Source organism: Carya illinoinensis, chromosome 1 (genome assembly GCF_018687715.1).
Source record: "Carya illinoinensis cultivar Pawnee chromosome 1, C.illinoinensisPawnee_v1, whole genome shotgun sequence".
Classification (NCBI taxonomy): domain Eukaryota; kingdom Viridiplantae; phylum Streptophyta; class Magnoliopsida; order Fagales; family Juglandaceae; genus Carya; species Carya illinoinensis.
The window spans coordinates 13,110,421-13,127,143 of record NC_056752.1 but is presented as its reverse complement, the minus strand read 5'-3'; the positions used below and the strand labels follow the sequence as shown (position 1 = coordinate 13,127,143).

General features: G+C 39.2%; 2 protein-coding genes across 4 annotated transcripts; one reads left to right on the top strand and one right to left on the bottom strand.

The window, feature by feature from the left end:
* The first annotated feature begins 1,937 nt into the window (after positions 1-1,937).
* Positions 1,938-12,931, top strand: LOC122311103 (zinc finger CCCH domain-containing protein 1-like). Of its 3 annotated transcripts, none has more exons than XM_043125503.1 (6): positions 1,938-2,299; positions 2,946-3,014; positions 8,997-9,065; positions 9,200-10,041; positions 11,096-11,667; positions 12,553-12,931. In XM_043125503.1, the coding sequence occupies exons 3-5, from the start codon at positions 9,029-9,031 to the stop codon at positions 11,198-11,200; spliced, it is 984 nt and encodes a 327-aa protein (XP_042981437.1). In that variant the 5' UTR covers positions 1,938-2,299; positions 2,946-3,014; positions 8,997-9,028; the 3' UTR covers positions 11,201-11,667; positions 12,553-12,931. The 3 variants fall into 3 exon arrangements, with proteins under 3 accessions (XP_042981437.1, XP_042981429.1, XP_042981446.1); XM_043125495.1 differs by having other exon boundaries at positions 1,938-2,866; XM_043125512.1 differs by lacking the exon at positions 2,946-3,014 and having other exon boundaries at positions 1,938-2,866.
* Positions 12,932-14,152: 1,221 nt separating this feature from the next.
* Positions 14,153-15,248, bottom strand: LOC122308305 (phospholipase A1 PLIP1, chloroplastic-like). Its single transcript, XM_043121593.1, has 2 exons — positions 14,802-15,248; positions 14,153-14,584 (listed from the first exon to the last, which is right to left on the bottom strand). The coding sequence occupies exons 1-2, from the start codon at positions 15,246-15,248 to the stop codon at positions 14,153-14,155; spliced, it is 879 nt and encodes a 292-aa protein (XP_042977527.1).
* Between the last annotated feature and the right edge of the window lie 1,475 nt (positions 15,249-16,723).

The following is a 16,723-nucleotide window of genomic DNA, read 5'->3' as shown; positions in this document are numbered from 1 at the left end:
GAAGGAGATGGTGTGAAGTGAAGCATGGTTTATTTATAGTGATTTTAGTGTAGTTATAATGAATTAGACACGTTTTTTCACAATTAGAGAGGATTTGGTAATCCATTAAAGATTCGATCAGTAGTGTTTACATCTAATCAAATTAATATAGATTTTGGCAAAAAAAGAAATTTATAATAATATCACATAAATAAAACCTTAATACTATAAAATAATAATAATGATACTTTTCAAAATGTAGGAGTATAAAGAGCAAAGATAGGAATACTTAATTAAAAATCCTTAATAAAAAAAATCGTGGTTGTTAGAGAGAGAGAGAGAGAGAGAGAGAGAGAGAGAGATTGAACACCGCATGGGGCAAGTGATTTTAACCCTTAGAATAAATAGACGCCGTTTTAGTTTACCAAAATGGCGTCGTTTTGATACTAAGATAAGATTTTTAAATAAAACCTGATACCTGGGTTACATAATTGTACCAGTCCCAAGTCGGCCCTAGTTTTGTAATATGGGTTATGGTCCGAATTTGACCTTGGTATAAAACAGTAATTGAAATCTGATTATTTGAGTTTGACACCAGGTAGGAAAACATTCGGCCCGAATGAACAATCTTAATGCCAAGAACCTTAGATATGAAATAACCAAAAAAATTGATATAACATGGCTAGAAAAGTAATAGTCATGAAACACATTCTTAAAATTCACATGGTTGTTAATTCGCTGACAAAACCTAAAGCGGGAGACATTTCCAAGCCTTATTCTAGGACTTTAGCGCACTTGTAGTAAGTTAAATTGGATGACACAAATGTCTATCACCCTAATAAAAAAAATTAAATATCCATAATATTGTTTGGACCGAATCTAGATATCCCAAAATCTATGCCGGCCGCCTGTGGCTGTCCATACGTGCCAAAGACTCAAATGTCTAACACTTGAGCATATTGCATTTTATTCACTGGAACTAGGATTGACAAATTATAAACTAAAGTGCATACCAAAGTTTTAATATAATTATAACTTTACACGTATTTACTGTGGATACTGGAATCCTGGATTAATTATTTTGCTTGGACTGTTTTTTTTGTTAATTTGTTGGACTTTATTTTTTTAATTTACTGTTCTTGTTCAATCATCTCTCTCTCTCTCTCTCTCTCTCTCTCTCTCTCTCTCTCTCTCTATATATATATATGTATGTATTAGGAAAAAAAAAATCTTGCAAATTGCCTTTAGTCATGTAATTCATCGAGTTAGTGGCCTGGAATTTGCAACACTGCATTCTTGCTCAAAAAAATAGAAGAGTCTTTCCCATATTCATTGTTTTAGATATTTGGTTAATAATTAAAATATTTATATGACATTTTAGGTGAATTTAATAAAAAAATTTGTAATTATTAGTATTAAATGACCATGAAAAATATGATTTTTTAAATAATAATTTAATTATTAACGTATATATGATCGGTAAAATTGTAAAATATGAAAAAAATAGATTAGATAAAAAATTAATAAAAAAATGATATATTAGCCAAATTTTAAGTTTGCTTTTACCTATTCCTATGCTAATTCTTTAAGCGATTACAAGATTGAGTCATCAAGGTAAAAAATTATTTTTTTAATAAATAAATTGGAGTAAAACATTATAGAATTAAACTCAGAATTCAGCCCCAGCCTCAGTGAAGCCCTATCCCTCCTTCCTAAAGTATTCTGGACTGATATTGGTCAAAATTTAAGTTGGTTAATTAAAACTAAATAATTTTATTTTATTTTATTTAATTATTATAATTTTTTAAAATATAATAAATAATTTAATTTTTTTAAATTTTAATATAAAATTAATATTAAAAAATTATATTATAATAATATTTTATTATTATTATTTAAAATATTATATTTCTCCTCATCTAAATTGTGTTACCAATTCAAACCAGACTACATTATTTTTATAAAGTTCAGCTGTGTCGTTTTGATGAAGGAGAAAGAAACCTAAAGTTTCCTCTGCATTTTTCTCCAGCGCCGCACGACGTTCTCCCTCCCTCTCTTCTTCGTTTGTTTTATTTTCTCCCCTCCGTCTGGCAGCAGCTTTCCGCCACTTGTGGCACGCAACCCCTCTCCTCACCGACACCACTTCGGCTCCACAGCGTCGTTCGTGCATCCCCTACCACCGTCCGACCAAGATTCCAACCTCAGCCGCGCTCGACTCCCTCCCTCACCGTCTCTCTCTCTCTCGGCAGACCTAAAACACTACCCCGCATCTCCCCTCCAACTCGCGCCGCCGTCACCTCCGCACCATCCCTCAGATACGGTAAGAGTAGATCTCTCTTCTTTCTCTTTTCCCCCCTTCTCTCCCCGTCGGCTCCTCATCCTCTCTCTTCCCGTCGCCGTTTGCCCTTTTATTTATTTTGCTCCACCGCGCCGCGACCACATCAACCCCATCACCGCCTTAGCCGTGCCAGCCCCTCGCCGCTGTCACGCCGACTCAAGCACGGCTGTCGCACGGTGACATACTCCACCAAGCCGATTGACCACCATTTAGAAACTTCCGTTCCGCCACCAAAGCCCAAGCCCAGCCTCGTTGTACCTGTCACCGCAACGCCACTGTGAGCCTCACCACCACCACACGTCGAGCAAGCTACCACAGCAACCCCAACACTTTGAATCATCCCCATCAGCCACTGATTTCGGCTCAACCACCCAGATTCACCACACTCCCTCCACAGTGCAGATCTAAGCCCCCTCTCAATCTCGTCCGCTTATCGTCAGATCTCTCAAGCCCTCCCTCCCTAGTCTTTTTCCGTGAGTTAGAGGAGATTTTCCCCCTAAGCTCCGCCGTGCGCCGCCGCCACGCTCCGCCCCTCCCGACGCGACCGCTGTAAGCTGTGTGCTACTCTGTTTATTTGTTAATGTTTAGATAGCGTTTAGAATTGTCTAACTGTTTTTCCCTCTCACAGCGGCACACTGTTGCACACACGGGATACCATAGACAGTGCACTCGACCATCCGAAATTGCCTTCCGCTTTGTAAGTAAATTCCTGGATTGACCCTTGAAATACTAGCATGGAATATATATTACTATATAAATGTTATTGTAGTCTGGTTGTGAATGAGAAGTGGCCGGGGGCCCTATGGAGCATTGGGATAATAATTGTAGTTGGTGGTGTATGTTTGGCCGAAAGGTGGGTGAAGTATTAGGAATCGCATATAGTTGTGAACTAGTGTGCTATGCTATGTTGTTTGCTACACATTGTTGTGCCATGTCATCCAATAACAATTTGTTGCATAATTGCATCATGTTTGTTTCATGTCATTAAATTGTATTAATTGTGCCCTGTTTGTGTTTGTGTTTGGAACTTGGAAAGTTGTGGGTTTTACTTTGTCTTATGATTTTGTGGGTGTGCGTATCACGACCCCAAGTCGAGATGAGATATTATCTTGGTGGAGCTCCTCTAATCACTCGGGAGCGTGTAAAACTGAATGACATCCATTGGGTTGTTTTCGGGCGACAATGGGTTTGGTTGAGACGGTAACGCTCTTGTGCCGACTTCGTGGCCCCTCCACTAGAGGAGGTTAGAGGATGTTTAGTTACGTATGCATTGGGTGCAGAGCTGGGCATCGGTCGTGATGAAGTCACATGCATAGTTGTTATCCATGGTGTGACGAAGAGAGCCATGGCGTATGCGTAATTAAATGATTGTATGGAGAGTAAATTTTGGGAATAACCTTAATGCCTGTCATGTGCATGTGGTTGTCTATTTTTCCGTTGTTTGTATTTCTTGGTGGTTGAGCTGTGAATTTATTTGCTGAGAAATCTCATTGTGGTGTTCCCACCTGCTGTTCCATGAAACGGAACTGTAGTTTTTGACGTAGAGGACGTTTATGAGCATGGAGGACCGACCCACCTGAGGAGTGGTAACCTAGGGTTTATCCCCATTGTAGCTGATTGGATTCCTACTTTATTGTTTCAGCCAGATGGCTGTAATAATCTTTTGAGAACTTCTTTGTTGGTTGTATTTTAGATTTTTGGTACTTAGTTTGGATTTGCCTTATTATTTTCCGTTGCGTTTTTAACTATACACATATTGCATGTGCGCACACACTTGCACACTGCATTGGGGGTGTGTGATCCGTGCGGTCAGCACCTTGACATTGCGTCTCCCTCCAAATCACACATGGGGGTCTGGGGCGCCACAGAGGGTCTAAACAGCCACGTCTATTGGGTAACAAGGCTCCAGAATTTTCTATAGTGGCCAAGTCTCATCCTTAACAAACTTAAATTCACATTTCTATGTATGTGATGATGCCACTTGAGTTTCCTTGATTTAGAAATGTTCTTTGCACTTTCTAGCCTTAGGGTTTTGTGTACAGATGTAGAGAAAGAAGTAAGAACAAGTTAGGATCACAAAAGATAGGAAATTTTAAACTTTAGAATGTATGCTCCATGAAACTTACTCTCCCTTCTATTTCAAGATTGTGCAGAAAGTTTTCCTTTGTATACGTTCGTATCATGGTGTCACGGACTTAGAATTTCTTCACTCGACCCGTGCGGCCTTAGGAGGCTTTCTCTCCCACAAAGCTCCTAAGTAAGCCTTCTAAAGGACTCAAGACAATAGAGAACAAACTAGAGAGAGAAGATAGAGAGAGATGCTCTAGAGAACTTGTTTCTCTTATTGCTTGGTGATTTATACAAATGAGAGCCCCTCTATTTATAGGGAGCTCTTGGTACAAAGAATGGTTTGGATTGTGACACTTGTCATCAATCCAAGGGTAAAGAACTTTCTAGATTCCTACTCTAGAATTGTTTATAACGCCCTTTCTAGAACACTACTCTAAATTGTCTATAACGCCCCTTCTAGATGACTCTACACAATTCCACAAGATTACAAAAGACTAGGAGGCATCTAGAAGGTTAGGAAATTCTCTAGAAAAATCTAGGTGGTGACATTCTCCCCCACCAAGCTTCGCGACGTCCTCGACGCGGTGTCTTCGTGGAACCTTCGGATGTGATCTTCAAATTGCCACAACGACTCCTTTGGTTCCCAAGTTGGAACAACACTGGTGCCCCATATGGTGCCTTTGAGGGTTGGATGAATTCGGCATCAATTAGCTCCTTAAGTTGCCTCCTTGGTTCTTCAAGCTCTGGAGGTGACATGCGATAAGGTACTTTGGCCGGTGGCTTGGCGCCAGGTTCCAACTCAATCTGATGGTCCACCTCTCTCCTAGGTGGTAGTTGCTTGGGCAACTTTGGAGGCATGACATCCTCATAGTCCCTAAGGACTTTTTGGATCTCCTTAGGTGGAGGGGAGGAAATCTTCACTTCATTTTCCTCCATAGAAGCCAAGTACGACACCTCGCCCTTCTTCCATCTTTTCTTGAATTGCATGGCGGATAGAAGCTGGGTGGTGTTTGGCTTGGACACGGTGGGTATCATGCATGGACCGCCCTCTAAGATACACACCGAGTTGTAGTGGGGAAGAGACACTACATTGAATTGTCTCAAGAATTCCATCCCCAATACGATGTTGAAGTCATCCATGGGAGCGACAGAGAAATTTACCGTGCCTCTCCAAGTGCCAAGTTGTAGCTCCACCCCGTGAGCTACGCCATTCAGGGGTTTGGCTTCAGAATTCACAGTCTTCAGCCATCCTTGACCCTTCTTAAGAGGAATCCCTAGCCGTGTGGCCTCTTCCTTCTTATGAAGTTATGAGAAGCTCCTGAGTCGACCATGACGTGACTCTTCTTCCCATTAACGAGCACCTCTACAAACATCAAAGACCTATCCTTAGTGGTTGTCTTTGTGCTTGCCTTTAGGGAGTTGAGAAGTTGTAGACACCCCAGGTGCGACTTCTCTTGAACTTCCTTCTCCTCCAACATAGTGTTGAGGGCCTTCTTCTTGGGACAATCTCTAGTCCAATGTGGTCCGTTACAAAGGAAGCAAGCATCCTTTGGCTTCTTATCTTTGGAGTTGTCCTTTTTGCCCTCCTTTGATGTTGGAGGCTTGTCTCCACGGTCTTTGTACTGTGGCTTGAACCCCTTCGCTCCCCCACCCTTACGGTGATCATCCTTTGGAGATTTGGGCCTTGAAGAGTTGTCACTCTTATGATACTCAAATTCTTCTAAGGTTTCCGCCACGGTCAGGGCGGTGGAGATGTCGTTGACTCTACGACGCTTGAGTTCTTGAGCCACCCAAGACTTGAGACCATCGGTGAAGTTGAAGAGGAGATCTTCTTCACTCATGTTTGTAATTTGAAGCATGAGGGCAGAAAATTCCTCAACATAGTTGCGGATAGAAGAAGTGTGCTTCAACTCCTTCATTCTCTTCCGCGCATGAATAGCCACATTCTCGGGATAGAATTGCCTCTTGAGTTCACGCTTGAACTCTTCCCAAGAATCAATGGAGCAAGTACCCTTCTCTATCTCACTATGCTTACGACGCCACCAAGTACCAGCAAGATTAGTAAGATAGAGGGAAGCAGTACGTACCTTGACACGCTCGTCTTGCATGTTCAAAGCTTCAAAGTAGCGCTCCATGTGCCACATGTAGTTGTCAAGTTCTTTGGCATCCCGCTTGCCATTGAACTCTTTTGGTTTGGGGGTATCCACCCTTGGTGTCGCCATCATTCCAGCTCCGACAACGCCCCCATTGGCCACTGCACGCTTGCATATAGCCCAATCCGCCTTGGTCTCCTCTAGACCGACGCGGTATTCCTCCATTTGCCCATGGAGTTTCGTTAGCTCCCCCAAGACCCGGTCTTGGAAAGCAACGTTCTCAACACGTTGTGCTTCGATGGTAGGGTGGATGGTGCTTAGAATGGACTCCTTGAGCGATTCGGATTGTCCCTCCAATCCTAGCTCCTCCAAACCTTGCTCCACGATGTCAAGTCGGTCCCTAACATCCGCTACTGCCACCTCCATCCTGGTCACCGTGTTGTCTAGGGTGCTCACCTCCCTGTGAGACTGATCCCATTCTTCGATCTTGGCCAATATCTTGGCCATGGCCCTCTCGATCCCATCGAGACGAGACTCCATAGATGAGCTTGAGTCCTTCGACCTCTTGCTCTTTCTTGTCTCCTGGACCTCCATGGTGATCTCACTTGGATCCGCCATCCTAACCTGGATAGCTCTGATACCAACTGTCACGGACTTAGAATTTCTTCACTCGACCCGTGCAGCCTTAGGAGGCTTTCTCTCCCACAAAGCTCCTAAGTAAGCCTTCTAAAGGACTCAAGACAATAGAGAACAAACTAGAGAGAGAAGATAGAGAGAGATGCTCTAGAGAACTTGTTTCTCTTATTGCTTGGTGATTTATACAAATGAGAGCCCCTCTATTTATAGGGAGCTCTTGGTACAAAGAATGGTTAGGATTGTGACACTTGTCATCAATCCAAGGGTAAAGAACTTTCTAGATTCCTACTCTAGAATTGTCTATAACGCCCTTTCTAGAACACTACTCTAAATTGTCTATAACGCCCCTTCTAGATGACTCTACACAATTCCACAAGATTACAAAAGACTAGGAGGCATCTAGAAGGTTAGGAAATTCTCTAGAAAAATCTAGGTGGTGACAATGGGCTTTGCCTATTCTTGGGAATAAAGTTTCTTATCACTTATAAAAAAAAAAAATTTGCAACCTTTAGGAATTGAAGGATGGCGCTGTTGGGTTTAAAGGAAGTAGAAAACTTAGTTAACATATTGATTAAACTGCTGGAAGGGAATACAATGATTATTCATTGGAAATTGGGGATGAAATCCTAATCTTTCTTACCAACTGCTGGTGGCAACAAATGCATCGTAGGGCAATCAGATTTGAGATTTGAAGGTTTTTGCTTACCTATGGCTGTGGCAGACCTTGAAGAGGGGGTTTACAATACCTTTTCCACGAGTTTCTTGATTAGTGAATGGCAAGCTGAGAAGGGTCCTGATTTGGGAGAAATGATAGCATGTGCTCCTGGCAGCAATGCTAGGGTTTTATAAGGGTTAACCTGGCATGCACACCAGTTCTGGAACTCCAGTAATTGGGAGTTTTCTATTTCTGAGTTCAAATAAGTTTATTTCTGAAGCTTTTTGAGAGACGTTAGACCTGCTTATAGGGCTTCTAGTCCTAAAACTCTGGTTTACAAGCTGTCTCAGTTTAAGATACTTTTCCTATGGATCACAAGACCTAATGGAAGTCAATTTAGAACGTCTTTTCTACCTGCCTTTCATAACAGATGAACAATTGAATAACAATCAGAACCTAAAGATCTTTTTTTTTATCGGTAAACAAGATTTTATTGATCACTAGGATGGGGAAGAGCCCAAGTACACGGGAATGACAACCCTAAGAATCTAGTAGCAGCCATGTGTCAACATTAAAAAAAAAAAAAAATACCAATTTAGAGTTCTACGTACTTGGGTATGACAACCCATGACAAACTTAAGGGATGCAAAGTGGTTTTAAGGGGTGGTTGTGTCCAATCATGGAGATCTTCATTAGGGGCGAAGAAAGATGACTTGGTATTCATATGAATCTTGGTTCTGATGAATTGTTGTGGGCTTTGTTTGATATTAGTGAACAAGTTATTTGATGAGAATGCTAAGTTTCAGTCATTAATGTTGGGCTGTCCAGCTGCACCAAATATGATTGCTTTTGATTTGTTGGATTTTCATGTCTTTTGCAGAGTCTATTTCACTCTTTCTGCCAAGAGGTAGTAGAAGAATCTGACTTCTATGAAACACTGTGCCAATCTCACAAAATCCTTGAAATACATGCTACAGTATTTTCATTCACAATGCAAAAAGAAAATACAGCCTGATTTTATGTTATTATGCTTGTGTGTGTTGAAAAATCTTTCTTCAATATTAAGTTTTAGGCCTGCATGTGATGGATATTTCTTTGGTTGGTTATGCTTTTATGTAGATGCCAGTTTTGCAGTATCTGCTGATCTTTTGTATGTACATGTGTTTTTTTTTCTCGAAGGGGTTGATAATTTTGGGAATAACATTATGCATGATCACTTTTTCAGGACTTCGTATTTTTGCCTTTTCTTTTATTCATATGGCGGATCCAGGTGAAAATCAACAGCCTGAACAAGGTATAGGTCTCTTCTTTTGTGGTTTCTTCTCTTTGTTTGCATCCTCTCGAATTGGATCTTGTTGTTTCTCTTTTGTTTTTGTGGCTATTGGCTATTTTTATTCCAGCAATTTATCCTATCCTTTGTATTTTCAGTCTGCAACTTCTTCAGGAAGCCATCACGGAACAAAAACATCAGAAAGCGAACAGTTGTTGAAGATGAAGATGAAGTGGAGGATTCAAAAATGGAAACCTCATTCTTACACACTGAGAAGAAAACCTTAAAGCCCGATAGTAAGCTGTACTTCTCTACTGGATCCTCTAAGCACAATACATCAACGTCTGCTGAAGTGAAAAAGGAATCTGACAGGCCAATTTTTCAGTTTGAGTCTTCAAAGGAAATTCAAGTTGAACATGATAGCAGAGCAACAGCAACTCTAGAAACTGAGACTGAGTTCTCAAGAGATGCTCGTGCATTTCGTGAGAAAGCTCTTAAGCAAGCAGATGAGGCTTTGAAGGGTAAAGGAAAGAGCTCTGGGGATGAAAAGCTTTATAAAGGGATCCATGGGTATACTGATTTTAAGGCTGGGTTCCGAAGAGAGCAAACAGTGGCCAGTGAGAAAGCTGGTGGGGCACATGGGCCTTTGAGGGCTTCTGCTCACATAAGAGTTTCGGCACGATTTGATTATCAGCCAGACATATGTAAGGATTACAAAGAGACTGGTTACTGTGGGTATGGAGATTCATGTAAGTTTATGCATGATCGAGGGGATTACAAGTCTGGATGGCAGTTGGAGAAGGATTGGGAGGAAGCAGAGAAAGCAAGGAAGAGAAATCTAGCTTTGGGAGTAGATGACGTGGGTGAAGGGGGTGCTGATCCTGGTGAGGAAGATGATGACGATTCTTTGCCGTTTGCATGTTTCATTTGTAGGCAGCCTTTTGTTGATCCTGTTGTTACCAAGTGCAAGCACTATTTCTGTGAGCATTGTGCATTAAAGGTACCTCATCTATACCAATCTATGGTTCTGGAGCATAATCAGTTTCTGTTTGTGGATTTAAGATGGCTTTATTCGTTAAAGAAGAAAAAACATTGAATCATTAACAAAAAGCAAGGAAACCTTCCAAATTTAAGAAGAATCTTACCAAACAAAATTGTGGTTTATGAAACATGACACGATATAGGCTTGTGAAAAAAATCTATTACCGCTTCTGTCCCCCAACACACATGCATGCTTATGTACACCACTAAACTTGTAGATGAGTAGAATTGCCATTTGAGGAATGATGTAGATTAATGATGCAATCAAGTTCAATAAGTGAATTTCACAGCAAAATGCTGATTAGAAGGGTTTCATTCACACACAAAAGTTGAGCTGGTTAAGTCCGAGGATAAATTTAGGGTTTCATGATTTGTTTTTAAAGTTTTATGTTGGTTTCAGTTAGACTTATTTTGCATTAGTCTAGAAGTGGGTTAAACATGGCCTTTGGGTTTCTTTTTTATCAGACACATAATAGTTGTCAAGTTTCTCTGAATAACTCGATGCTTTGGATTTCAACTTATTTCTCATTGCATTACTTAAAAACAGGTGTCTTCTGTAATTGATAGTTTTTCTTGGAGGGTGTAACTTGGGTTTTGTTATTTTCTTTGGGGTTTCAATTCTGAGCCAATTGCTTGTGAAGTTTAGACTAGCCTTGTTCTGCAGAATGTCAAGTCTGCAACTTCAGGCATGTGATCTAAGTGTTTGTTGGGTTCAACAAATCTTTTTTGGGCTTGAATCCCAGGATCAACAGCTGACTGATGCCATAAAATCTTTTATTATGAACCTCTGGCAAAATTGAATGGGCAACTGCTGATACTGAACCTTTGAGTAAACTGCATTGTTGTAATAACTCTCTTAATGATATATCGTCATTTTGTTGATATTCTTTTTCGCCTTGGTTCTGTGCTTGAGCATCACAGAGTACCGTTTTAAAAAATATTTGTGGTTACATAATTGCCCTTCTCTCCTTCATTCAGCAGTGTAACTGAAATTTTGTTCTTTTCATTTTCAGCATCATGCGAAGAACAAGAAATGCTTTGTCTGCAACAAGCCAACGCTTGGGATTTTCAATACAGCTCTTGAAATTCGCAAAAGGATGGCTGCAGAGAGTAAATGACGGTTGCTCAATGGTGATCTTTGCTTTGTAACCTTGCTGCAGGGAGAAAGTTCATCCTCGGTCTTTTTTTGTTTTTTCTAGGACTGTACATTTAACTTGTCAACCTGAACCGACCCAAAATTTTTGAATTTGTCCACACCGAATTACCTGACCCGGAATGAAATAATCAAAAATGGAAGAGTTCTGTTTTACTTCCGAAATATTACGATTAGGGTCAGTTAATACCCGATAACCGAAAACTGGTCCAGTCCCCCTTTGAAACGGCTTCATTTTACATACTTCCTTGATCCTTCCACATAACTCTTCTCTCCGTCTGAATTGAATGCCATTGCTCTGCGCCTCTAATCTGCCTCTGAAATCTGAAAACAAATCACTGTGAGTCTGTGTTTACCGATTACGAATTCCATTGCTCTCCCTCTCAGCTCCCCTTGCAGTCACAGCCCTAAGGAGGATTTCTCTGACCGAAGGTATGGTTGATCTGAACTGGTTGTTGGATTTTGGGTGGTATAGTTTTTCAATTTTCAATGCTAAATGCTTGGCTTAAAATGCAAATTTGTGTGTTGTTTGTTTGGATGGAGGTTTTGTGCAAATCTGTGTGCTTGTTTGAGGGCTAAATCTTATGTGAGACAAGCTTCTCTTTTTGAAGCTTTGAGGCACATTTAACCCATCAAATCTGAGCGTGGGCTAGAGCTGATCAAAGGGAGTGGGGGCCGAGTATACTTAGGTGGAATACTTGAAACGAGAAAGTTTTCAACAATCGTAATAAGCAACCCAATCTGTGAGGTTGTACAAAGAAATAAATTCTCCCATTTATAGAAATAAATTCTCCCATTTATAGAGAGGTAGCGCATTGTATGAAAAAAATGGCAATGAGAGGTTGGTGCGGGAGGCATATATGAAGATGTATAATTCAGCCTCTAATAAGATTAAAAAAAGGAGAGAACTAATATAATCATAGTTGCTTATGCATAATATATAAAGATATGAATTATTAAAATCTTGGCAGATTTTGGGCCACTGATCTATGATGTTAGGAGTATGCTGAATGGAAGACCAGATTGGAAGGTTGCTTTTAATCATCGTGAAGCAAATATGGCGACTGCTAGAAATCTGGGCAGATTTGTACTGAATTAGATGCATGACTTCGTTGTATTGCTTCTGAATAATCATTCTTTTTCTTTTTCTGATCTCCAGGGCTAGTGTTATAATAGTCTCTTTTTCCAATAGAAATAGTCTCTTATAATTTTTTCGCATTCTTGTGTTTTCCTTATGGTCTGAAAACATGTTGTAGTTCTGTTGCACGGTGCTTTGTTCTATAAATTGTTAATGATGCTTGCTAGTTCTGATTGCAGTTGAGCCGGATGGAACCCAATGCTACTATACCTTTGTTGGGGTCTAAATCAATCCCCGATGTAAAGCATTTGGACAGCTCTCTGTGCCGCCCAAGTTTGGATAGCCATCCACCTACAGCTAGTCCTAGTGGTTGCCCTCCTATCACACAAAATATTTCGGGGTAGATAAGAAGTATGGCAGCATTTTTGTAGGATCAAAGACGAGGATCATAATGCATTTGGTTCAGTCATGTTTTTGGGGAATTTTGTATCATTTTGTGTGGTGTTTTGTATCATTTTGTCCAGCACTGAGCTTGCACTGCATGCAGCATTATGAACCGTTCAACTCAATGGAATCTGGATTCGACTCCAGAATTATGTAGTTTTCATGTTTCTGGTCTTCATTTATCCTTTCTAATCCTAGAAAAAAGAGTGATCCATGTTTTAAGTTGGACGAAACTAAACTGCAATTTTGCAATACATGCATACTTGCTGTCAGAAGTACTATAAAATATAGTAGCCATTGAGTATCATCATGGCTTGAAAGGAGGACATTGTGTTCAAGTCTTGAAGGACACTGTCTCACTTTGCATGTGCCAACAAATGTTTTGAACACTTTGTTGCTCCTGTTCTTATCCTATGCTTGAAGCAACCCATATCCACTCTGTTTCCAACCAATAGATGTCCCACTAAGCAGGCACATGATTCCTATTATTCATGGCCCTGAGTAGAGTCTCTGTTTAAAGTAGTTCCATTTCTAATCATTCCGAAAAGTAGTTCCAATGTTTTTCTCTTTGCACGTCATTCGAAAGCGGTTCCTTAATTCATCTGTTTTTTCAGTTAAATATTCTTGAAAACTCATTTTGGGTAGAAGCGTAAAATCCAGACCGGTCAATTACTTTGAAAAATATTTAAGAAATAAAGTTTTAAAAACCATAATGTAGAAAGTGGTGTAGGATTTGTAAGAATCATTTGATAGAAGCAAAAAAGATTGTCGGTCTATATCACCCTGTACGCAGTCTAAGATAGAGGAAGAGACGAATTGACAAAAAAGAGAGAAAAAGATGCTTAATCTTCGTGCATCTTTAAATTTGTGGATGATTTTCTATTTATTGAAAAAAAAGAGGGTTGGAACACCTTATTCTTTGGAAAATATTTTTTGGGTCGAGTAATTGGCTAATCCGGTAAAAGATTACAGGGAACTCCCCTGATTCGGATCGGAATGGTGCTTTTCGGGCGGGCCGGGTGAACAATCCTAGTTTTTTCCTCATCAATGCGCCAAGCCCTTTCACAAATTCTCGATCAACTGATTATTTCCCTTCGCCCTTTTTTCTTTTGGCCAAGTTATGCCAGAGCTTTGAATGAGCATGTAATACCCAGATACAAATATTTTAGTAAATGTTAGTCGATGTTGAGCAACACAAGCTACATTGAGAAGTAAGATTTTTGGCCATTTACTTGAAATAGATGAGTAACACATACAGAAATGAGAGTAAGATGTTATATATTTACAAGGAACACATGTATACAAAACCGATTAGAACATGTAAAACTCCACAATTCAATTTGCTGATTTGCTTGGTTTTATATGCAAGGGTTGGCATCCCTGTGAATAGGTTTCTCAAACTCCAGTCATTATCTCCTCAGTCACTAAACTACTGTTGTTCAAGTCACTCTCGTGGAATTCTCGTGATTCCACGTGTGGAGATGGTGAAGTCAAAAGCAGCCACAATAGGTTCTTATGTTTTCTTACTCTCCGAATATCCAATATCTTTGTACATTGCCTTAAAACCCCGTTCATAGCCTTCAGGTAGCTGCTCGAGTAATGGTCTCGGAGGATCGTACCGTCTGAACCGTAGGCGGTGGGATCACTTAGTGTCTCTAGGGGGTGGGGACTATTTAGGAAGGCTGCAACGGCATTTGTATAGTATCCACATTGATTCTTGTCCAAGGCATATGGAGCACTACCTGGAGGGAGTAAAGGATGCGCAGGAGATAACTTCTCATCAGGTTGCAGAATGATCAGTTTGCCCAAAGGAGAGTACAATGGTTTCTGCATAAACATACAATAGGGAAAAGGTTAGTGAGAAAACCAAAAATTCAAAGCTTCAAATTCATTTAGCGGCTTGCTTTTCTTCTAAATCTGTCCGGGAAAATATCTGTGACGATCCTTAAGTAAAGGCCCAAATTCAACATTGAACGAATTCCAAGATTATGAATTTTGAATTTGAACTAGAAAGATGATAGAGAATGATCAAGATGATGCTTACATTTTTTATCAAACAAGAATGCGAGCGAAAGGCGCCATTTAAACGCTTCAAGACTCTGGCAACATGGTCAGGGTAGTTGTAGGAAAAGGCTCTAGGAACAATATCTCTATGCATCATCACGCAGTGAATGTGGCTCTCATCAAAACCCAGCTCATCAAGTATGTTTTGGCCTCCACAGAACACAAACGATGAGCCGAAAGTGACCACCGGTCGAAGAGTGGAGGGCTTGACAACCTTCCTGGTCAGTAACATCAAGCTGACCAAAAGAGAGAGACTACCCCCAAGAGAGTGACCAGTAAATCGAAGTTTTGCACGTTTCCTATACTTGTTCAAGTGCTCAACTATTTCTGGCATGAATTGCTCATATATTCCCTTTGCAGCTTCATAAATTCCTCTATGAACAAGCACATCTGTACCATGTGTCGGGTAATCACGGTTATGTCTCATTGTATATATGGTAAATGAATAAACTGAGTGGGGGAGATTGTTTCCTCGAATTTGGTTGGTCCAAAGAAAAGGATCGTTACGTCGTAGAATGTGTACGTGCTGTGTAATCGTTTTGAAAAAGGATAACATGATTTATTATTAAAAAATTAATTTTTTTATGTGAGTCTCATATTTATTCAATTTTTTTAAAATGATTACACGATATTTGTATATTCACAATTGCGCGCAACTATTATTCTTTTCTAGATAGTCTAGGTTTCACACATTTTATTTGAAAAAAAAAAATAAAAAATTAAAGTGACAAATCTAGAATTTACATAAAAATTTATTTATTTTAATGATGAATCTCAATTTTTTTTACACATTTTAAGATTATAAATATTATTACTGTAAAGTTAAAGCTTTAAAAAATAGACGATGCATGCATATCCATTGTGCAATAGTTCTCGTCAGTAATGATCTCCACAGATTTGGGAAAAGTAAGTCAGCTGATTCTAAACCAAAATCTAACTCTTTTAAAGTACAAAAGATTTCTACAAGCCATGAATAACTAATATTAATCAGCTGTAGCTATGAAAAAGAATGAGAATATTCTCAAGTCATTTTATGACAAAAAAATTTAGGTGTAAGAGTTGAAAATTCATTTTCTGAGGCATGCATGTACGTACGGACAAGAAACGACATTAAAACTTGTCTGTGGAAAATTCAGAAGAATAACCCCAATATCTTATCAGCAAATCAGAGTTAAACTGTCCATGGAATATAGACGATATCTGCATCTTAAACAATCCCTCCTAATTAGACAATTCTAGATGTCTGACTTATCAACAGAAAAAGAAGGCAGTAAATTCGTGCCGATCTGTCTATTAATGTTATTCTTTTTATATTAAAAGTTTAAATTGACACAATTTTTATTAAAATTTAACATTATGACCAATCACATTGAATATATGCGCGTATTGGTGCGCAGAATGACTTACACACAATCAGATTTTTTCAAATTTATATATATCCATGACTTCTCATTCTACACCACTTTCTTGAAAAAAATAAAATAAAGCATATGAAAAGAAAAAAAAAATTGTGAAAAGTCAAGTGGATGTGTAAATTTTTTTTTAAGTACGTACATTTAGCATTTTTCTCCAAATAATTAGGTATGAAAGTTGATTCGGATAATTTGAGTTTGTATCGGATAAAGTTGGTTTTTCTCACTTTCCAAAATTATAACCACATTTTTTAATAAATTTACTTCAATTATATTAGTATTATCTGTTTTCTAATGGAAAGCTATTCTACTCATTATTTCAATACCATATATTATGCTAAAATATTAAATCACACGTTAGTGTGTGATGTGGGGATTATATTAAGAAATAGGTAAATGTTTATCCCATCGATGGTGGTCATCGATGGTGGCCATTGATTCATTTTTTTTTTTTACTTAATAATTAAGTAAGTATTTTCTAATAAATATT